The 24,482-nt window shown below is 46.4% G+C and overlaps 1 protein-coding gene across 1 annotated transcript in view; it reads right to left on the bottom strand.

Annotated features, from left to right (window-relative positions):
- The window catches only part of Plch1 (phospholipase C eta 1), a 219,688-nt gene that overhangs the window by 172,646 nt on the left and 22,560 nt on the right, over window positions 1–24,482 (bottom strand). The window contains exon 2 of the mRNA XM_040754354.1: window positions 15,469–15,587. Within this exon, the coding sequence (XP_040610288.1) occupies window positions 15,469–15,547 (79 nt within the window). The 5' untranslated portion in view covers window positions 15,548–15,587. The remainder of the gene's footprint in view (window positions 1–15,468; window positions 15,588–24,482) is intronic.

The following is a 24,482-nucleotide window of genomic DNA, read 5'->3' as shown; positions in this document are numbered from 1 at the left end:
CACATCCACAACAGCGCCCACAGTAACAGGTGTGACGTTCCTAGCCCGGCATGTAGTACTGCAGGCAGAACAGGGTACCTAACCTGCTGTTGTACTGTGAGACGAAAAACATGAGAGCAAAGACAAACACAACAAAACACGGGTCCTCCCCGCACCCAAGGTAACTTCAAGACCAGCAGGGGAACTCTGGGTCAGTCAAAGGGCCCTTCTAAGATGCTACCCATACGAAGCCTCTTCCCAATCCTAAGAACTCGGCTGGACTTAGGAAGCTTAACACACATTTAGCATTTTCCACATTTAGTATTTTCCCTCCCTTGTATAAACAGTCAAAATCTAACGTCTTGGGCAGCCAAACTAGGGCTCATCGGGAAAAGGCACTTCCTGCCCAGTAATGCCAGCCTGAAGACCTGAGTTCAATCCTTGGAACTACATATAAAAGTAGGAGAGTCTCAACAAAGTCTGACCTCCACATATTAGCTGTGGTCACACACGCACACGCGTGCACACATGTACACACACACACATGCACACATGCACACACGCACATACACATGTGCACAGACACAGACACATATATATACACACACATGCATGCACATGTACACATACACACCCACACATGTACACATACACACATACACATACATACATGCATACACACATGCACACATGCTCATACACGTACACATACATGCAAACACACACCAGACACACACATGCACACACACACCCCAGACACATACAAACACATACACACACACGCACACACGTACACATACCTGTGTGCACACACACATACTTTAAATAATAAATGAATAAATAACTATTTTGCTCAGCTTGGTGATACATACCTATAATCCTAGCATTCAGAAGGCTAAAGCAAGAAGACCACTATGAGCTATAGGCCAGCCTGGGCTACATAACACCCCCTTTCACAAGCAAAAAAAAAGAGAAACCTTTCAAAAACTGAAAAAAATAAATTATATATTTGATGCTTTTCTTCTCCTCTATGTGTTTTCTGACGTAGATAGGCCAGTTTAAAAATAAAAGTCTTTGGGGATGGTGGAATGGCTCATCAACTAAAAGCATTTGCTGCTCTTGCAAAAATGAATTCAGGTCCCAGCACCAACACTGGGCAGCTCACAACCACCTGTAACTCTAGCTTCAGGGGATCTAACCCCCCTTCTTTTTTTTTTATTTGTATTTCTAGTTATCTAGCACTTGGGGTATGCAGGGAAAAAGAAGTCTTCCAACCATAACACAAAATGCTAAATGAAAAGGTTAAAAGTAAAAGCATTCAGCCACTAATAAGGGTAACTAACCCTTAAAATTCAACACAAACAAGTTATCTCTTCTAATAAGCAGAAGTTTGATGTTGCCTTGATAAATAAATGCATCCCCCAAACTGTTCACTGCTCCCATAAACCACCCAGAGCCTTGCTGGGTTATCATGAGTCACAAATTTCTCCATCAAGACTCAACTACATAAATTCATCCCACCCTGTTACAGGATTCCTGCCTGGATCCCGTCGCCACTTTAGCCCCCAAAATAACACACAGAGACTCTATTTGTTACAATGCTGTCAGCCAATGTCCAGAGCTTATCATTGGCTAGTTCTGTCTTAACTATTAACCCATGACTACTAATATATATTTCTATAGGGTCTTATCTTACTGAGAATGCCAGGCTCATGTGTCCTCTCCTCCTGGGGTCACATGGTGACTCTCCACTCTTTACTACATTTCCCAGAATCCTTCTCGACTCCTATCTTGCCTCTCTATTGGCCAACCATGCTTTATTTATCAAACAATAAGACAAACATAATACACAGAAGGCCTTCCCCCATCATCTCCTCTTTTCTGTCTAAATAAAAAGAAAGATCTAACCTCTTCTTTTGCCTAAGACACACAGACATACATATACATAAATCTAAAAATAAAATAAGCCTTTTAAATAAAAAAATTCAAGAATAAAAGAATTTTTAAAAAACTTAAGGGGATTTGTTGGTGTTAACTTTACCTAATTTGAACCCAGGTTCAATTTCCCAATACCCGCCTATCAGCCTCTGTGGCTTCAGTCCCAGGGGGCTCCAAAGGCACCAGGCATCCACATGGTACACAGACATTCACACCCATAAAATACCAATACACATAAGATAAGTAAAACAAAACTAGATCTTCACTTAAGGAACTAAAAAAAGGAAGATACCAGGAAATAGTTTCTGAAACAGTCAACTTATCGTTGATAGAAGTAGCTTTGAAGTAGAGGTTAAGGATTAAGTTAAAGCATCCAAAGTATTTTAATTTTCTGCTTCATTTGGTTCTCCACACTGACAGCCAACTAGCACAAAATGGGTTACAAAGGCTAATTTTGTTAAAGACCTTGGAGAAAAGAGAAAAGGATGGCATTTTCATGAATACTAATGATTATAAAATAGAAAACCAATAACATTTACCCCTTCAGATTAATATAATTTAGAAATAATTTAGCATTATGATACATGCTGTTCTCTGGCCAAGGAAAAACTGTATATTACTACTAACATAGGGACTACAGCAACAGGGGGGCTACAGTTGCTGGACATTAATTATCTGCACTGGATTTATATGTTAGAAATGGCAAAGGAAGAAGGAATCAAAACTATAACTCAAGACCAAAATAGGAGAGCTATGAGAGCATTATTTCCCAGGTAGATTCATGTGACTCAAGCAAGGGCAAATACCGTAAAAAGGGACCTCCAACACTGGCTACCAGCTAAGAGACTGACGTTGGGTGTTTGTCCCTGAAAAACAACCATCCGTCACCGACCCACATAACTCAGGAGGACCCGAACACTCGTTCTCACAGACACAGAGAGCGCCTGCTTCCAGGAGCCATCCGCCCACAGAAGCTATGCATCTGCAGTTTTACAGAGCAGTGACTCTAAAATGTTTATTCCACAAGCATCCTTCCAATTCACGGGTCAGCACTCCAAATTATAAATTGCCAGATAATGAAACCATTACTAGATCTAAACACTGCATGGATTACATTATTCTGCTTGTAAAGTTCAAAACACTGCCCCACGCAGAGAGAGTATATTATCATTTTTCTTAGCCATAAAGACACAAAACTGGGGGGATGCTGAGTGTGGCTAGGTGAGGATGGCCCCACAGCACTGAATTCTCCAGCAGTCAGTGAGGGGTGAGCCAGAGCCAATGCTCAAACCCACAGACCTAGGCTACTCAAGATCCCTTGCTCACCTTTTCATATGCAGATCATCTAAAACAGTTTGTTGTAAAACTCATTTTACGTCTCTGTATTCCAGCTCTATAAAGAAGCCATTTCCGATCATCAGAAAATACAAACTCTTGCGAGATTTATCCTACTGGAAACACACATAGCCTGTCGGAATTACTTAGCTCAGATCACGAAGGCCAAAGGGTTGGGACAGCAGCTTGTTGGCCTTCAGAATTAACTAACTCCTACTAGGTTGAATGATGCTGAGCACATAAGCTGGCCCCCATCGACCCTGGAGTCAATCTCATCAACTGAGAATCTCACCAGAGTTTGAGAGCCCAAAGCCTGGGTTCAGTAGGTAGATAAAACTGCGGGGGGGCGGACCACCTGTCTGCCCGGCACTGCTAAAGAGCCAGAGAGAAGGGGAAAATGCCATGCTACGACAGGTCTCCTGCCTGTGCAGATCTCAACGCTGTGCTGCTCCCCATAAATAAATAACGCTATTGAGACAATGCATATGGATCACACTAGGTCTTATATTCAGCCTAGGATTGAATGCTACCGCCTAGAATAACCTGGGGAGTCCTGAAAAATCTCCTCATCCCCCAGCTAGATGCCAGATTAGTAACAGCAGGAGGGGACCAGGGAACCTTTTCCGCTTTCCTTTTGTTCCCCCAGGTGATCCCAGACCACAGCCCTGCCTGGGGTCCTTTGACTCAAAGCGTATTTCACAAATCGCCGCTGAAATAAGCTTCTGCTCAGCCTAACACAACACCGGGAAATCTGACGCTGGCACCACTCCAGACAACAGCCACGTCCTAATAGACACTGATGCTCAGTTTCAAGTTGGCATGGAAAAGTGGGACGTGAAACAATACGTCCTTTTAATTGAACATAAGCCATTATCCTTTCTAAAACAGAGAAGTTGTGACAACATGTCAGTCACATACCAAATGACAAGATATGGGGGAAATATAATTGGACACAAGTTTTCGCGAATTCTACACTCATCCAACCCAGGTAGGGTCTGTTTTCTCGGGGCGATCTTGCTGTTCCTAAATTAGCACTATGGTCTCACATTCCTTGAGATTTTTAGATGACAGACACAGGTGGGAGCCCTTCTTTCTTTTTTCGAGACAGGGTTTCTCTGTGGCTTTGGAGGTTGTCCTGGAACTAGCTCTTGTAGATCAGGCTGGTCTCAAACTCACAGAGATCCGCCTGCCTCTGCCTCCCGAGTGCTGGGGTTAAAGGTGTGCGCCGCCACCACCTGGTGCATTCTTCTTTCTTTTCAGCTAATATAAAAGTGCATCTTCTTTGCTCTGAAGGAAGCCTGTGCTGCCCGATGACTCTCTGCATGTCCCCCCAGGTCTCCTTGGTGCCCTTGTCTCAGGAAGGTCTGTTCCATGCTGTCTACCGTAGGAATTACCCCACAGCCAAGTTCGTGTAAGACTCACCCGGTGGAGAATTCTAACGGCATGCAAAACACCTCGGCTAAGCACCTTTATTAATAGTGCTGTTCTAATGAAAGAGAACTCCAACTTCAGAATTGAACGAACATGGGGGCTCTAGGAAGCATTATTAAATGAATTTGAACGGCCTAAGAAGTTCTCGCAGAAATTTGGGGGGGGCCTAAGAAGTTCTCATCTTGCCATGCTTCCTTTGGAGTCACTCCCCGTCTGCAATAATATGGCACACGAGGGTTCTTCGCAGAGACTCTCTCCTTCCTTGTCGGGAAGGAGTGGCTGACGGGTCTCTCCTGGGTTTCCCACGGCAAAAGTGTGAATGAAGGAAAGTGAGACTATCAGCACAGAACCACCAGGATAGTCCATGGCACAAGGATATAAAAACCAATCTCAACGTAGTGCAGACACACGAAATAGCAGACAGTTCTTACCTCCCTGTTAAACAAAATGAGGACACTCTTTTGCGTGGCATTTTGTTGGGACTACAGCATAAAAGCTGGATGGATACGGCAGCCAGCCCAAAATGCCAGCATTTTGGGAGGCAGAGGATTCCCCCCACCCCAAGGCAAGCTGGCTGTCTAGACCAGCCAAATCTGCGAGCTCCAGGTTCAGCAAGAGACCCTGCACCGGAAAAGAGTGGAGCAGTCAACGAAGGCTAACCACACACACACACACACACACACACACACACACACACACGCACGCACGCACGCACGCACACGCACGTGCGCATGCATGCCGCATACACATAAACGGGAAAGAAAAAGGGAGAGAAAGAGGAGAGGGCAAAGGAAGATTGACGGCTGAGCAGAGAAAGGAGGGGCTTTGTGGGCGGAAACAACAAAGGTCAATGGGGCTGAGGCGTACGAAGGGGAGGGCAGGATAAAGCGGCCGAGACAGACGGGTACCAGGAGAGAGGGTACGTTCATCTCCAGAATGATGAATCCCAGAGCTGGAGTACATCATCTTGCATATGAAATAGACACTCCGGAGCACCAGTATGCCAGCCAGGAGAAGGGCGCAGCTAGGAATAAACTCACTGTTGGAGTTGGTCAGTATTTACACGGGAGTTAACGGTTAGGAACACAGATTAAACTCGTTCTCATTATGGGCTTTAAAAAAAAAAAAGAATCTGAGTATCCCTTTGAATTCGGGACAGCTTCCATTTGGTAGTTACCACAAACATATTTGCTGAAAGGAATGAGCCGGAATACAAACACGTGACGCGTCTGTTGGGATGACTTTTCATTTACACATTATAAAGGGACAAACCACGTGTTTTCCATCTTTGCTTTGGCAGATGGGAGATAAGAGGCCTCCATGATTACAAATGCAGTCACTAATGATTACTACTGTGGCCTATGGAAAAAACTCCAGGTCGTTTGCGTAACTAAATTAAATAATTAGGGTGCCCTAGGAGAACCCAAAGTCCACTGGTGAAAAGAGGCTCGCTCATCTTTCTATCAGTCTCCGCATACATTAGGCACAGAGTATGAAAGACAATTGGGAAAACCAGAGAGCAGAGGAAAATTAATTACAATTATGGAAATGCAGCTTAAACAACAAAGGCGTAAATGTGTAACACAGGTCTAGAGGGAAATAACTCTCACTTAGTAGCCACTTAACATTGAAGAAGTCAGCCAGTCTGAAGGAGAAGCTGACTGTATTAAACACACTATTTCTCCCTTCTAATTGAGTAATTAGGAGGTTGGGATCCGCAAGCACACGTGAATGAAATGATCATGGATGGCCCTTTTCTGTTTGGCTGACCTCCAAACGGTCACAGGCTTCAAAGAAACAACTGGAGAACCTAATGAACGGAAAGGGCTTGCCAAGGATCATTCTTGAAAGTGATAGGCTTGTTTGACGTAATTAAGGGTGAACTCAACTGACTGGGCGGTGGTAGCACACACTTTTAATCCCAGCACTCAGGAGGCAGAGGCAGACAGATTTCTGTGAGTTTGAGACCTGTCTGGTCTACAGAGCAAGTTCCAGGACAACCAGAGCCACGCAGAGAAACCGTCTTGGAAAAAAACAAAGACAGAGTTGACTCTGCGCCTCCTCTCCTGCCTTCGCTCCCCACACATCCAGACGCTTCAGCTTGCCATTTTGCTAGGCACCCAGAGGGACTTTTCATCCCTTCTGTACAATGTAAACATCCTTGGCAGAGAAGACTCGGCAGAGAAAGTCACAGGGCTTCAGTTGCTCAGCCAAATCCCTTCACTGAATTAGAGTCCTGAAGAGGCTGAATCGTCTCAACATGAATTTATTTTTATAGAGAGAGCATTGCCCAGCTGTGGCCAATGCAGGTATACAACCTGGCAAGAGACAGACACAGTAAACAGTGCCAGCATGCTTAGGGACATGAATAGGCCCTGATCTAAACACTGAAAGACAAAGACAGTCCTAGACTGGCTGTAGACTCCACATGCCAGGGACCTCCGGCCATCAACCAGGTACGGCTGCCTCACCTACTCATAAGAAAAGACCCTCATAGAAAATACGTGACTCGGGACCACCCTGCTACCTGCCAAATTCCAGAAACAGACCTGCGGCTTATCTAGGGCGTAGGCTTAATAGAAGGTGGATTGTGAAAGATAAAGTTAGACTCTGCAGTTAGGTTACCAGAGGACACAGGATGCCCTACCCATCCCACTGACCTTCCCTCCGCCAGGTTCATTGCAACTACAGGAAGCCCCATTTCTTCCCCTCCTCCCTTCCCCTATATAAATCCCTTTGGGATGAATCAAGTTGTCACCTTAATCAGACTCTTGTCTTGGCGTCCGTCCTTGTATCCCCTGCCCCCCCCATCTTTTTCCTAGGTGTCCACCAGACCCACGTTGAGTGTCCTGCGGGTCGGGACATCCACAGGCTGCCGGGAGGCATGGGACAGCCATTCACAACTCACAGTGCCCGAGACCCTCACCCTGGGTGTCCAGGGTGGCGGAGATGGCAGGCTGAAGAGTGTGCCTCACTCGTGAGACGGTCAGGGCAAGTACTACAGAAGACTAACTTGGGGCATCCTAAGGTACAGGCTGATGAGAGTAGCAGCCACTTGACAGTGAGAGAGGTCTGCAGAGAGGAAAGAACCACCTTGTATCCCACACACCTTTTACAGCCTCAGGGAATCCAGAGAGATCCAAGTGAGGAAACACATGGATAAGAGACGCATGGGGCGGGGCTGGAGAGATGGCTCAGAGGTTAAGAGCACTGACTGCTCTTCCAGAGGTCCTGAGTTCAATTCCCAGAAACCACATGGTGGCTCACAACCATCTGCAATTCAATCTGGTGTATATGTAATAAATAAATAAATCTTTAAAAAAAAAAAAAAAAGAGAGACGCATGGGGCGAGTGGCCTTAGTCCTACCTCAGAGGCCAGGGAAGCCAAGTAGTAGAGATGGGGTTGGGAAGGGAGAAGAGATAAGGCTGAAGAGGCACCGTGAGTTCTCTAATTCATGGGTCCCCTGCTGACAGAGGGGTGAAAGTGAAACTGTATACCCTAAACCCGTGGTCCTAATTGCTCCGCCCCCAGTCACGCGCAAGCAGAAGATAACACAGGTACAGGCTGGAAGACCTCAGCTCCGCTAATCTCTCATCTGAGGAACCAGGCTCAGACAGATGAGCCTGCCTCCCTTCGGCCATCGACAGGGTGGAACCGTCAAACACGATTCAAAGTTTTCAAACGTTGAGTTGGACCCTCAACCAAAAGTAGCCCAAAAGAAAAGAGGCCACCCAAGCACACCGGGTAAATAGGAAACAAATTCACAAGAATTCTATCCTAAGAATGCTCAATAACCCAGTGAATTATGAAGAAAGGCAAAAAGAAAAAAAAAGAATGAAGTTTAAAATTTTAAATATATAGAGCATTGAAAATTTAGTATATTTCCAGCTGGGCGTTGGTGGCGCACACCTTTAATCCCAGCACTTGGGAGGCAGAGGCAGGCAGATCTCTGTGAGTTCGAGGCCAGCTTGGTCTACAGAGCGAGTTCCAGGGCAGCCTCCAAAACAGTACAGAGAAACCCTGTCTGGAAAAAAGAAAAAAGAAAAAGAAAATTTAGTATATTTCCAAAATATCAAGAATGTTCCCAAATCCTCAAAGATTATAGGACAAGTATGTGTCACATCAGCTCATTTAAAAGTATTAACCTTTATCTTTTTAAATTATTTGACAGCTTTATACACTTTCAAAATAGGTTTAGTCTCCTCAACCTCCGTCCCCCTCCCTCCTTCTCCTCCCTCTCCCTTCTCCTTAGCAAGCCCCCCCCCTTCCTGTCTTCTCTTTGTGTGTGGCCCAGAGTTTAATCAGCATTTCCTGCCTGAGCTTGAGAGTGTTATGAAGTAAGGGCATCTTATCAGGGGTCACATGGGGTCTCATGGGTGACGTGGGATGGCCTTCTGCATGCTGTGAGCATGTTTTATTACCATTGGTTAATAAAGAAGCTGATCTGGCCAATAGCCAGGCAGAACAGAGCCAGGCAGGAAACACAAGCAAACATACAGGGGAAAAAGAAGGCGGAGTCTGGGAGATGCCATGTAGCTGCCAGAGAACGATGCCAGGACATTGCTGGTGAACCACGACCGTGTGTGGTGGTCCACATATTAGTAGAAATGGGTTGATTTAATTGTGAGAGCTAGTCAGTAATAAGCCTGAGCCACTGGCCAAACTATTACAATTAATATTAAACCCTCGGAGTGATTATTTTTTAAGCGGCTTTGGAACCAGGAGAAACGCATAAAAGCTTCCAGCTACACATGGGACCCTTCTCCACCCACGACGGAACGTTGACAGGCACGGTCTTATGCAGACAGACACCCACAGCTACAGCGAGTTCATGAGTGCAAGACTACTTACTGTGTCACAGCCAGAAGACACACCTGTGCTTTCACCCCCACAGCCTCTGGCTCTCACAGACTCTCCGCCTCCTCTTCTGCAAGGTTCCCTACGTTTTGGAAGAGGCGGTGCAGCTGTCCCTTAGGGCCCAGCACTTCCAGGTTTACGTAGTATTCTCGGCGTTTTGACCAGTTTTCGTGTTTCAACCTGGTCCTAGCTCCGGTCTCCAATTAGAGGTTGAGACAGCCCCGCCCACGCTTCTGCCCCATCTCTGGGTCTTTACTGGAGGTTAGGGAGCGGCTCCTCAGCCCTTGTCCTGCCAGGTCAGGGAATCAGCGGAATCTCCTGTCCCAAAGTCCGGCTCCGCCAGGCTCTTGTTCACCTCTACCGGTCTTCCTCATTTGCATAATGCCCAACTTCGAGGCAGCAGGCCACATCTGTCAGTCTCCGTCACATAAACTTACTTCCTGTTTTCTCTCTGGTAACCACGTGCCATGTTGTTACTTATTCAGCATAGCTAGCTGTTTCGGGATGATTTAAACCCGCTGATGCTACCTGAGAATTCTCTTGCTTTTTTACTACTTTGAGAAAAAAAAGGTTTTCATAAAATATATTTTGATCATATTCTTTCTCCTTCTCCACCTCCCTAGGCATCTAATTTCATGTTCTCTCTAAAAGAAAAAAAAACTGGAAATTAAAAGACAGAAAGACAAAATTGCCAAAACAAAAAAGTACACACACACACAAAAAAACAAAAACAAAAAAAAAATCATGGAGTCCATTTGTGTTGGCCAGCTATTCCTGGGTATGGAGCCTGCTCTAAAGAGTGGTTCCTATAACTTGTGTAACTTCATTTAAAAGAAATTTATTTTACCTTTCCAAATAGGTACCAGTTGCAAACAGTTTCTGGTTAGAAATGGGACTTTGTGTCTGCCCCGCCCCTTCTCCACCCAGGGAATTTGTCTGGCTTGAATGTTGCTGTCACCGTCTCTGAAACCACATGTGGGAGACACTGTTTCCTTGTGGACACCTATGACGAGCCTCCATTGGGGGGGAGAAGCCGGCACAAATAAATCTAGTTGCATATTTCACAGCAGTCATACGTGGTTGCTGCTCTTCTAGAGGACAGAGCTCTATTCCAAGCATCTCAGATGGCTTAGGTGGCTCACAACCCCAGCTCCAGGATGTCCAATACCCTCTACTGGCCTCTGAGAAGACCCATACTTACATACGCACACGCGCGCGCGCGCGCGCGCGCGCACACACACACACACACACACACACACACACACAAATAATGAGGACAAAAGAGAACATGGGAACACACAAATTCATAATTCCTAATCAAATTTCTCTTGCAATTGAACACGAGCTAATTTAATCTACCAGCTCATCTGTCGGCAAGCTGACACCTGCCAGCTTCTCCAGCTATCGCACTCCTGCGCGAGCAGCGTTACAAAGGTGAACGGACAGAGCTCTAATTTGGTTTCTGTTGCTGTGACAAACACCACGGCCCAAAGGTTATTTTGGTTAGAAAAATTACTGTCTAAGTGAAGTTTGAGGAGGTAAATGCGTCTCCAGCAGAGACGGCTCAGTGGTTAAGAGCGTTTGCTTAAGACCTGGGTTTGATCCCCAACAACCGTGCTGGTCGGTTCACAACTGTCTGTAACTGCAGTTCCAGGGGACGGGATGTCTTATTCAGGCCTGTGTGGGCAAATGTATACACTCGGAAGCACCCGCGGGCAAAGAGAAGCAAATACAAACGCATCCTCGAGGGCCATAATAGCTTATTTGGGTTACGCTACCGCGTCACAATCCATCACTGGCGGAAACCCACACAGGAACTCAAGGCAGGAGCCTGCAAGCAGGAACCATGAGTCAGAAACCATGGGGGACACTGTTTATGGGCTTGCTCAGCCAGTAAGCAGTATGACTTAACTAACACCCGCCCAGGAGTAGCACAGCCTATAGTAGGCTGGACCCTCCCGTGTCAATCAAGAAAATGCCCTACAGCCACGCCCACGGCGGGCCAGTCTGCCCTAAGTGATTCCTCCTTCGGAGCTCCCTCTTCCTAGGAAACTCCAGCTTGTGTCAAGTTGATAAAAGCTAACCCAGAAACAGATACAATCTAGAGTTGAGCAAGACGCTCGGCGTATTGAGCGATCTCTTCTGTTTGGACTGTAATTATTCTAAATTGATTGCAGTGAGAACGTATTGCCACTAGAACCAGAAAGCGAATGTACAATGTGTTTTGTGGACACAGGTGCTACATTTTCAGCTTTTACTGAGAATCTTCGTGGAAGACTCCTCATTTCAATGCAGTTGTTGCCTCCTGGGAACACTGCTCACATTTTTGTGGGAGAATAAAAAAGGAAATGTTAAGACATTTGCTCATACGAGCGGGCATATTTCAAAAATGGAATGATAACTTTTCTGTCTGTGGGGTAAAGGGTTTTCTCTCTCTTTATCCAGTTTACTTGGTTGTATAAGGACTGTCGAAACATAAGACACCAAGTTGATGAGCAAAAGTTGATTAGGAAGCAAGACTGCTCAGTGGCCCCTCCTTCAAAATAAACATTTCTTTATCAAATCTTGCCTGGTTCTCTCTTTCTCTCCCTTCCTCCCTCCCTTCTGCCTTCCCTCCCTTCATCCCTCTGTTCTGGAATCTCCAAAATACTATTACTAGTACCCCTTTGCATGAAACAGACCAACATGCTCACAAAGTTCATTGTCCCTGTCTCACAAGTACTGAGTCCCCACACAGACCAACAGGCTCGCTAAATTCACTGTTCCCACCCTAGCCAAGGCTTGAGTTCCCACAAGCAGGTGGAGAAGGGGGCCTTTCAGTCCTTAAGCACTGGATCTCTTCAGGCAAAGAACCCCAAAATGATGCCTCACCCTATCAGACATCCATTCTTAGCGCTACTACTTGCATTACAAGTGAACAGAGTCGTGGTTGTTACTGGCTTTGGTCCTCTTAATCTTGAGAGGGTTTAAATATCTCTAAATCCTTTGCTCAAAAAAAAAAGAAAAAGTAGTTTTTTGTGAACTGTGAAATAACTGATTCACATTCTAAGTGCTGCACTGCCCCCTTGTGTATCTTATGTTAGGTGAAAAGTCACTCTCAAAACAGTAAAAATTGTAACCTTCTGAGATGCTTCAAAGGAAACCTAAGACACTAGGACTAGAAAGAACCATAAAGCCTGTCGAGACCAGAATGCTTTAGTTCACACAGGGGGGAATTACATGCCTAAAGGATTGTGTAATCGATTGTTCAAGTTCATCCACTACTGGCTGCTGTCAGCAAGGACCCTTGAGTGGAATAAAAATAAATTCTCAAGGGCTGGGCACATAGTCCAGTGGTAGAGTACTTGCCTAGAACTCGTCTCTCAGAATGGAATGAAAGCCTGAGGAGGACAGAAACACTGGGGTGGTGGATCCCGGAAGATCAGAGTTCAAATATCAAGTCTCCATGTAAAACCCCCCAAGCTTTAGTTCCCCCTGTCCACAAAAATGGGATGAGCTATTACAAAGATTCCCAAAGGGCTCAACAAGGCCTTATCAAGCCCTGCATGAAGAGTTCCTTGTGACGGCTGACTGACATTGCCAGTTTGACCCCTGAGAATATACCTTTGGGTGTGTCTGTGGGACAGTCTCCAGAGAGGTTTAACTGAGGGGAAAGAGCCCCCTAAATGTAAATTTAACATGCCACCCACTGGAGCCCCAGCCCGAGTGAAAACAGGGAAAGGAAAAAACGAGCTAGGCAAGCATTCATCACTGCTTCTCGGTGTGGAGGTGATGTGACCAGCTGCCCCAGGTCCCTGCCTCTATAATCAGAACCCTTCTTTTTTTCCCCAATATATGTTTTTATTTAAATTAGAAACGCGACTGTTTCACATGTCAATCCCAGTTCCCTCTCCCACCCCTCCTCCCTTGTCCTTCTACCAGCCCCCAAAGCCCCCCACCTAATCCCCACACCATTCCCCAGGGAGGGTGAGGTCTCCTTGGGGGATCTCCAGAGTCTGTCATTTTATCCAGGGCAGGACCTAGGCCCTTCCCCATGTGTCCAGGCTGAGAGAGCATCCCTCTATTTGGAATGGGCTTCCAAAGTTCATTCATAAACCATGGTGAACACTGATCTACTACCCAAGGCCCCAGTGATTTCTGTGGCCTCCTCCCTGGCACTACATTCATGGAGTCTGGATCAGTCCCCTGTTGGCCTCTCAGTCATCAGTCTGGGATTCAAGAGCTCCCCCTTGTCCGGTCAGCTGTCTTTGTGGGTTTCACCAGCATGGTCTTGACCCCTTTGATCATCACTCCTCCATCTCTGTCACTGGGTTCCAGGAGTTCAGTTCAGTGTTTAGCTGTGGGTATCTGTCTCTGCTTCCATCAGTCACTGGATGAAGGAATCAGAACCCTTCTTGACAGCATGCTTTCCCTACTTGACTGGCTGTGAACTCCAACTGTGAGTCAAAAATAATTCCTTCCCTATAGTACAAGAAAAGTAACCAATGCTGACTTGTAATACGGTAACACCCTAACTGGAACATATAACTACTAGAAAAAAATCAGAATTGCGTTCAAGTCGGAAGTACATTTTAGCTCTCTGGATGAAGACATTTAAAGTCAGAGAAACAGCAATGTGTATACAGCATTTCGGCAATATGGCAAGCCTCCGTCTCTTGAGACAGGTGAGTCTTAACAGAAATGACCGTACAGCCAACAACCAGTGTGTACACAAAGAAGTCAACGGGACCCTGGGGTGAGATTCAAGGAAAGCAAGGCAGAACCTCACTTCTGCTGTTCTGCTGTCCCCCCTATAGTCCCTCTTTAAGGGCTCTTCACCGTGATGACATCAGGAGAGTCAGCCTAGAGGGACAGGCTGCAACTCAGGGGCTAGCTGAGGGGTAACCGTGTCAACCTCGGCCGTCCCTTCACCTCGACTTCCTTTCTTTGCCTGGAAAATAAAGTCACCTCCTGTGCCGGGTCCCATGAGGCCTCTCGAGGAACGCAGGACGACTGGACCCAGTGTGTGAAGCTGCACCTGTCCCACACTTAATTTCAAAGTGGCTGTACGCATTAAATATGTCACCAAAAAAAAAAAAAAAAAAAAAACGAGGAAGAAACCCAGGCACGGAAAGTTGAAAACAGACCTTGATAGGATGTTTAATTAAACAACACCTGTGTCTCACACAACCTCTCTACTTCCCTCTATGTCTCCTTGGGCTTCGGATGGAGATTGCCCCACAAATTCCAGCGCCCCCCACGGGAGTCCTGACAGCAGGATGGGCAAAGCTTATCCTTGAGTATGAGCCACTAAACAAGCAGCCTTCGGCTGGGTTAAAGGCAGTGCTGGAAGACAACTCTTACTTGTCAAGAAGACGACAACCTTTGGTTACTCTCTGCCCAGCTACAGCAACCCCCGCAGCAGACATGCAGAAGCGTGCCGAGCTGCTCTGGTCTGTTTCCCTGTGGTCTGAGACGCAGGTTAGGTCTTCAAACCCCAGAGAACAGCAGAAGTGAGTTGACGGCTCGCTAGAACAGACTGGCCACCAGCACACTTGGACATTGGGAATCTGGAAGGCCGTTCTGGTGGCAAGCACGGAATGGCGAGCCTCGGGTGGCTACTGAACACTTCGCCTCCTACCCGCTAGCTACAAACATCAGAAAGGCTTGCGTTGCTGGAGTCAACGGGAGTAGAAAGTCGGGGAAGGGAGAACACCGTTTCCTTGGTTGCCGTGGTTCAAACTGCTACCAGCTACGGGGTCATGAGCCTGGTTGGCGTTTTTGGTTTTTGTTTTTTTCTTAGGGCAGTTTAACTGTGAGCAAGTAAAACTCAAGCCCTCAATTCAGTCCGACAAGGAGACCGCATTCGCATCCAGAATAGCACGATAAAAGTACTGCCAGAAACCAAAGGGGACTCCCAGCCCCATAAATAACGACAGTGGGCTCACCATGAAACACGCTGTTGTCCGCCAGAAAATGCCTGTGGTACTGCACACAGCCCGTCTTCTCGACGTTCCAGTAGCTCATTGTCGGACGGTTTCTGGCACAGCATCAAAACCAAATTGCCCTGTCCAGAGGAACAGAATGAGACAAGAAAATGAAGCAAATGGCAGCCACACGTTCCCACTGGCAGCACAGTGCCGTTAGTTGCCTGGCACTAGGGGGCAACACACGGGCTACAATTTGGAGCTGGACTCCTCCGGGCCCTAACAAATTTCCCACAAATCTGCCCAGGACCTGAATGTCTTTTTTTTTTTTTTCATACCAAAACAAATGCCTCCTTCTAACAGCATCCCCAGTTACTGCTATCTGCTGAGGAAATAAATCCATCACTAAAGCAAGCCTCAGGACCGGCCCCGTGTACGGCTGCTCCCAGGATGCATTTGCACTCCATCAGAACCCCAACCAGTCAAGCCCAGAAAGTTTCCCTGAGTTTCCCTAGCAGGTGGGCCGTCGTTTCAACTCTTGAATTTTGCGTTGGTTCCACCCTGGCGAGTTATGCGAGCAACTCGTGAAATGTTAGGGATTGTAGCGATGCCCATGTGGGTGCGGGTGCGGGCAAATCAAGTCTGCTGGCCTCCTTTTGGTTCCTTGCAGCTGTTTTTTCAGGGTTACAACTCAGGATGCAACTAGAGCCGGGCCAGGCCTCCGGCACTGTGAGATTCCCACCTCTGCAGACAGAGCACGGACTTGAAAGGCAGAGATCTGAGCTGATGAACCAAGTTGGGAAAGCCGAGGCACGGAACCCCTGAACAAGGCCCCCTTTGTCCGCAGGATCTGGTTACAGTGACTTTTCAGAATCCCAGCCTCCTCTCTGTTCACAGAGCCAGAGAAACACGAGCAAGGCTGGGGAAGAAGCAAAACCCACAGGTGGAAAAAAAAAACGATTTTGTCATCTGCCCTATTGTTGTAACAGTCCGGAATTTTTGTAAACACTTACAGGATGAAATCAGTAAAATAAATAAATAAATAAAAGGCAAGCTAACATATTGCCGTCTGTGGCTGGGATAGCTGGCGGAGGCTCCTGGAGCAACCGTCTACAAAGGGGATCTTAACCTGCATTCTGCCTACACGGTTCTCTGCGCAGGCCCGGCCTCCCTCCCGCCTCTTCCTTGTACCTCATCCCTCCAGTTTGGAAGGATTTTCCTGTCCTGTAAGGCTGAGGAAGTCAGGGAACCATGTGGAAGCACCAAGAGACGCGACAGAGACAACCCTACCTCGTTTGTCCCCCATTCAAACAACATTTCACATATGAAGATGGGATATCCCAGGTATTCTTAGCTGTATAAATAATGCAGTAACAGGCTGGGAGCGTAGCTCATAGAGTATGTGCTTAGAGGCACCAGGCCCTGATTTTAATACCTAGCACATAAACAAGCACAGCACAATTAAATTGATTTTTTTTTCAAAACTGAAATCCACCCATTGTTCTTCCCCGTTGTAGTCCCGGCTTCCTTCATTGCATGGCCCTCTCCTAGAATAACTGCTTTCTATAAAATGTTTATTATTCCGGCGTTATACCTAGATATACAATTTTTAAGGACAATGCCTTTTTCCAAGAAAATAATTTTTAATAATGAACCGTAGTATTGCCCAGTTACAAAAAAAAGTGTACTTATCACTTATAGTATAAGCACGTTAATTTACACGGAATTAAAAAGAAGACCTTATCTATATTCACACTTATTTTTCCTGGCTAATTCAGTTTTGTGGATTTGTTATAATCAGATCCCCCCCCCAACCCATTGCTGTAAAAGCCTAAGGAAACCCTAAGGTGTTTATAGTTAGCAAAACAGCTACATGTGCAGCGTTCTCATCCAGGCCTTATTAATCTTCTGAGACAGGTACCGTTATCTCTCTCGACCACACCAAAGGAAAAAAAGATGCTATTAGAGAGACCAATTTGTTTTTGCTGCCAGGAAAAGAAAGAAATACAACCTTCAATCATATCTCCAGATTCCAAACTCGAGTTTCTAACAAAAACTTAGGCCAGAAGGAACTAAACTGTTAGGTGATATGAAGGTCTCAAATACGTTCTATAGCCAGGCAGTAATGTAATATAAGAGTTCATGCCTGTAATCCCAGAACTTGGAAGGCTGAGGCCAGGGGATACTGTGCTCAAAGTCATCCTGGGATACGTAGTGAAATCCAGTCCAAAATAATAAATAAATAAATAAATAAATAAATAAATAGTGTGATGTATCCTGCAAATTCATAAGGATCACAACTAAGATATGGGTTCAGTGACTTTTTCGACCAATAAAACCATCTGAAACTGATGCTAAATCTTCCAAGATAAGAAAGTTTCAAAGGCACGAGCCTGCCTCTCTGCTGCTGTGATTGAGCATTGACCAAAACCAACTAGGGGAGGAAAGGGTTTCTTTTCTTTTAGCTTACACTCTGTTGTCCATCACTGAGAGAAGACAAGGCAGGTATGGAGGCAGGAACTTAGCAGAAGTATTCTGTTTACTGGCTTGTTTATGATCATCTAGTTCACTAGCTTCTTTATTAAAAGCCCAGGGCCTAGGATGACACTACCTACCTAAATGCCTTCCATCAGCCAGTAATCAAGAAAATGCCCATAGGCCACTCTGATGGAGGCACTTCCTTGGCTGAGGCTTCCAGGTGTGTCTAGCTGACAGTTTGAAAACAGCCTCACACCCAGACTGATAGCTGGGAAACCAGCATAGGACTGATCCACACCCCCTGAACGAGGATGTCAGTTTGAAGGTCTGGTTAATCTATGGGGCCTCTGGTAGTAGATCAGTATATTTCTCCAGTACACGAATGGACTTTTGGAGCCCATTCCACATAGAGGGATACTCTCTCAGCCTAGACACATGAGGGAGGACCTAGGCCCTGCTCCAAATGATTTGACAGAATTTGAAGATCCCCCATGGAAGGCCTCACCCTCCCTGGGGAGCAGAAAGGGGATGGGATGGGGGTCAGTGGGGAAGGGGGGAAACAGGGGAGGAGGGGAGGGAGAGGCAACTGAGATTGACATGTAAAACAAGCTTGTTTCTAATTTAAATTTTTAAAAGGGGGTAAAAAAGGAAAGAAAACAGCCTCACCAAATAATAATTAATAATAATAATAATAATAATAAACATCATTTAACTGATTCCCTCTAGATTCGGTATAGAGAATTTAGCCACCGAGTTGTAATGAAGCCCTAGTTGAAGATTTTCAGACACAGACCTGTGCCATGATCTTAATGTTTGTGTTCCCCAAGTTCATATGCGGAAATCGTTAAGTGGAGATTTCAGGAGGTGGGGAATTGGGGTTCTAGCCTCCTTGGGATCTCTGTCTTCTATGTAGGAGGCATCAGAGCTAGCTCACTGTGTACGCCATGTGAGGATACAGCATGAAGTCACCAGTGTGCAGCAGGAAGAGGGTCCTCCCTACACACCGAAACGCGCGACTCGATCCTGGAATTCCTAGCCTTCGGAATTGTATTTCTGTTGTCCGCAAGCCACCATGTCAAGGGCATTTTGTTATAAATGACTCAAGTGGATTGATAGCATGGGAAGAAATGAACACAGCCCGGGTGTCCAAGTCTCACAGAAGAGTCCTTGCTGTCCAAGCATGAGGTCCTGAGTTCAATCCCCAGAACCTACAATTTAAAATAAATAAATAAATGAGGTGTGGTGGCAGGGCTGGGAAAGCAGAGACAGACAGGAGGGTCCTGAGGTTCACTAGCCAGCTAGCCTAGCCTGATGGGTGACTTCCGGGCCAGTACAAGATCATCTCAAACAAACAAGGTAGACAGCACCTGAGGAACACTCAGGTTGACCTCTGGCATACACACGGGTATGCACCAGCAAACATGTGCATTCACACATGCACTCACACGCAGGTACACACACACACACACACACACACACACACACGCACACGCACAGAACTTCAGCTTCAACTAGATTCGGAGGAGCCGGGGCTACTACTCACTGAGAGGCAGGCAACCGAAAGGAATGCCAGACTTTAGCTAAGCCAAACTTCTTACGTAACCCAAAGGGAAATCAAGGCCCAGGAACCACATGTAACTTGCAAGACAGCACCGCTGGCTATTGAAAAATGCTGAACCCCCACCTTCAGGAGACCAGACTCCTTCTGAATGGTCTATGGTCCTATCTGCATGACCACAGCGAAATGCACTTGTGTTGCACCTGCCGAAAGCCAAGACGCTTCTAGAATGGCTTTACGTCTTACAAAAACCATCCGCACTACATCCAGAACTCTGTATAAAACACATTTGCATGTCACGGACTGCGTAAGCTTATCTGCTTTATGTGTGTGGGTATTTTGTCTGATGTGTGTCTATGTGTGCTCAAGAGGCCTCCCTGCAGTGAGCATCGGATTCTCCGGGACTGGAGTTACAGCTGGTTGTGGCTTGCCACGTGAATGATAGGAATCAAGCCCAGGTCCTCAGGTCAGGAAGAGTATCCAGCGCTCTTAACCACAGAGCCGTCTCTCTGGGCCCCTGTGCTGATTTACTTTGTTACTATTATATCTCTTTATTTATGTATCGTTGGTGTTTATGTGAGTTCACGATTGTCCTAAGACACCGTATGGAAGTCAGAGGACAAAGTATCAAGACTTGGTTCTCTCATTCTACAAAGTGGATACTGGGGATCGGAACTGGGGACATTAAGGCTTGGCAGCAAGAACCTTTACCCAAAGGGCCATCTCACCAGAATGCATCAATTCCTGACCATTGCAGTGATTCACAGAACTATCAACTTAAAAGAGCATCAGAAATCACCAGCAGTTATTAAAGAAGTTCTGTCTGAAAGCAAAGCTAATGCGGGATTCTTGTTTTTGTTTCTTTTGCTTCTGTTTTACTTGCTTTTACGAAGCAGACTCACTGTATAGCCCTGGCTGACTTCAAACTCACTATCTTCTCTTCCCATGATTAAAAAAAAACAAAAACCCTGACCAAAAGCAACTTAGGGAAGAAAGGGCTTATTTCAGGTCACAGTTTGGGTTAGGCGATGTGTAGTTACTGGGACTTGAACTCAAGGCCTCTGGAATAGCAACCAGTGCTCTTAAGCACTGAAGTCTGAGGGGGCCAGAAGAGGGCGCTGGATCCCCTGAAAATAAAATTACAGTTGATTGTGAGCAATATGGGTGCAGGGAATCCAACCCAGCTCCTCTGAAACAGCAGCCAGTGCTCTTAAACACTTAAGTGGTTGGATTTGTCTCCTATACTTTGAGTGACATCTCTACCTCCTCTCCTGTGACTCCCACAATCAAAGTTACCACTATCCTCCAACATCACTCCTCCATAAAATCCACACTCCCCATCCCAGTTCTCCATGTTTTTAAAACTGTATGTTTGCAAATAATTTAATAATGTCTACAGTGTTGCCCTTTTATCTATTTTTGTTTATTTTGTTGGGTTTTTTTTATTTCTGTGAGTCACACTTTTTTTTTCTGAGCACGAGTTCCGAGACAGCATACAAAGAGCCAGTGAGATGCAAACCCACATCTTCTGATTCTAAGCCCTCCCTCCCATTATGGGACACTCTGTAGGGAGAGATCTTACACACCCATAGCGCTGACCGCGCCTGTCTGGGCCTGGTCACGGGGAAGTAGAACGTCTGGGGGTTAAAAGAGCTGGGAGGCAGTGACAGAGATGGAGGAGTGATGGGCAAAGGGATCAAGACCATGCTGGTGAAACCCACAAAGACAGCTGACTGGACAAGGGGGAGCTCTTGAACCCCAGACTGATAGCTGAGAGGCCAGCAGGGGACTGATCCAGACTCCATGAATGTAGTGTCAGTGAGGAGGCCTCAGAAATCTCTGGGGCCTTGGGTAGTAGACTAGTGTTCACCATGGTGTACGAATGAACTTTGGGAATCCATTCCACATGGAGGGATGCTCTCTCAGCCTGCACACATGGGGAAGGGCCTAGGTTCTGCCCTGGATGAAATGACAGACTCTGGAGATCCCCCCAAGGAGGGCCTCACCCTCCCTGGGGAATGATGTGGGGACTGGGTGGGGGGCTGGGGAAATGCTGGTGGAGGGACAAGGAAGGAGGGGTGGGAGAGGGAGCTGGAACTGACATGTGAAACATTCACGTTTCTAACTTAAATAAAAACATTAAAAAAAAAAAAGAGCTGGGAGGAAGGATGCCCTCTTTGGGTTCCGGTTGCGTCCCGGAGAGCAGCCTGCCGACCTTTGGTTCTCGGCTTTCTTGGCTTCTCACATAAGTGATTGATTCCTCCCTCAACAAAATATCGAAAGACATCCCTGCTTTGTATAGCTTAATATTCCCACGGTAACACCCAGCACTGTGGCTTGCTCACTCACAGTTTATGTCCCCCACAGAAAGCTGAGTTAGGGTCTCCTTACTGATGGCACACAAGACACTGATCCTTCTAACCCCTACCGTTTCACCCGCGTGCCGCAGACCAAGGAAAAGAAGGAAATGGCTATACGAAATGCTTCTTTTGATTTTAAAAAAAAGTGTATTTGTCCCTCCGGCCAAGAGTTTTCAGAGTGAATGGAACAGAGATAAATGGAGTTTTCGTTGAGTATGAGATGATGAGATGCTGTCTTAAAGCGAAATCTGAGTGGGTGAAGTCTGCTAGCCAGATCTCATGTTAAAATAAAAAAGTCTCCACGGGCTCGCACTGTCTTCAGTTTGCTAACAACAGGACACAGGCTCTAGAAGGAAACTAAAAAGCAATACCTAAGCCTACTCTCCTTTCAGAAAGGAAGTGACTAACTAGTTCGCAGTGGCCCCAAAGAATCCTGAGGCGGTGGAAGTTGGGGTGGGCGTGGGAGGGGGTGACCAGACCGGGGATACCTGTGTGACTCAGGAGTCAGAAGGCCACGGGGACAGCAGACCCTGCCTCCCGCGTTCCCTCGGGCTCGTGTCCCACAACTCTGTGCCTTACCTGCATAAAAAGAGGAAGAAAGAAAAAAGAACGCCAGGAAGGAGGATGGGAGGGAATACCGGAAGAAGGGATGGGAGGAACGAGAAGCTCTCCCTGGAGCCCCTCACTCAGCGTTAGGCAAATCCACCCTGGGTCTCTCAACCCATTCATCTCTAAATTATAAATTTAAATCACGTCGAAAAGGAAGGTGCTCACCGCACTTCCTGTCAAGCCTTGCTGGGGAGATGAAAGGCAGAAGCGAATGGTCTCTGACAGCAAAGCTCACTCAGAAACACCAAGGCGCCTTGAGTTCATCCTGCACCTCGGGAGGCTTGAGGGCCCGAGGTGCCCACGAGAACTCACAGGAAACCCAATGGGAAGCTAAGATTTTTTAAAGAGACTACACCCTCTCTTCCTTAAGCAATCGGGATCACATAGAGGTGTGGGAGAAGAGGGCGCCCACCAGTCCGTGCAAGGGGAGGCCTGCCCCTGGGATCCCCCAAGCCATCCAGGAGGTGTCCTGTCCCGTTGGAAATCCTCTCCTTCGCTTCCCGCTGGCTTCCAGGCACTGCCAAGTAAGACAGACAGGTCAGAGGGTTCTGCAACTAGCCTAATTCCAGAGTGTCCCCCGCCCCCGCCGCTGCCCCCACCCCAACAAGGTGTACAAAGGGAAGTAACTAAAAGGCACTTTGTTCACTGTTTAAGGCTCTCAGAAGGAGACATTACTAAGTCCCAATTTCTTGTTTGTTGGCTTTGTTTTTTGTTTTTGTTTTCAGCAATCACAGACTTAACATGCTCGGACCTAGCTGGGCAATGAGATTCACTCAAGTTTCCTGGGCCATGTGGATGCTACAATTGAAAGAACTGGTTTAGAATAAGACAGGTTGGCTAAAAAGATGGCTCAGTAGCCAAAGGTGCTTCTACAACGAACCCCTAAGAGGGAAGGGACCAGCCGCTCCGGTTTTAGCAGCTATGACAGGCTAACATGTGCTCGCCTGACCTTGCTGCTCCTGTCCTGGTCACTAGGAGGTCAGACACCCTCCTCGTGGCAAGGAACAAATCAGAAGTTACCTGGTGGGGCTGTGTTTTACGGTTCTGGGTGTGCTCTATGGACAAGTGAACAACAGTGAAATGCAGAGCATAGCAACCGCCCTGGGAGGGGCTAGGGGCATAACAACCAGTTGACCAATCAGCACAGGGCAAGTTGTCCAAGCCCAGAAGTGCACCAATCCTGAGGCTGTTGCAGACCCCCTAGACACTCCCTTATGCTGCCCTATAAGGTCCCTGCCTCGAGATTTCTCCAGGTCTTTTCTCCAGCCATCTGCTGGGGTGGATGGATGAAAGGCCCAAGCTAACGGAGTTAGCTCATTAAACAACTACAATAAAAGTCTCTTTGCTTTTGCATCAAAACGGGCCTCTTGGTGATTTGGGGGTTCAGAATTTGAGCACAACAAGAGCACACCCCTGAAGCCATGTCAAGGCAAAAGAAGAAAACCAACCAAGCTTTTCTCTGACCTCCACAAGTGTGCCTAAGGCACGCACACAAATGTACACACACACACAAAGTAACTATAACCTGAGAAAGTCAATACCTTTTGTTTCAATAACTTGTATTCACATTCAGAAGGAATAGATGATGACACTTTCTGGCGGTGCTGGGGATTGACCTCAGGATCTTATCCATCCTAGGCGAGCAATCTACACCGAAGTTCATCCTAGCTCACAGTGACTTTTTTTTTAAGTTTGAAAACTCCTTTATTTTTTTTTCAAGAGTAAAGAGTACTGGCAGAAACAACAGAAACAACTATTAATTAATAATTAACATAGAACAAATTAAAACAATACTAACATTCTGACCTGAATAATTTTGGGGGCTTTCCTCCCCACTGTATATTGTGAAATGACTTATCCCCTATTATTTTATGCATGCTCAAGTAAAGCTTTGCAAATATTGGAGCATTGCCAATATCTGCCACACAGAAAAATAACAACTCAAATACTCAAGTTGCTGTGTGGACATTTTCAATTATATTTGCAAAGAATTGGAAATTTTTTATAGAAAAATGTTCATGAAGAATGGT

This window comes from Mesocricetus auratus, unplaced genomic scaffold (genome assembly GCF_017639785.1).
Source record: "Mesocricetus auratus isolate SY011 unplaced genomic scaffold, BCM_Maur_2.0 Super-Scaffold_100011, whole genome shotgun sequence".
Taxonomy (NCBI): domain Eukaryota; kingdom Metazoa; phylum Chordata; class Mammalia; order Rodentia; family Cricetidae; genus Mesocricetus; species Mesocricetus auratus.
The sequence above is the reverse complement of the archived record's forward strand: the minus strand, read 5'-3'. Positions and strand labels throughout refer to the sequence as shown.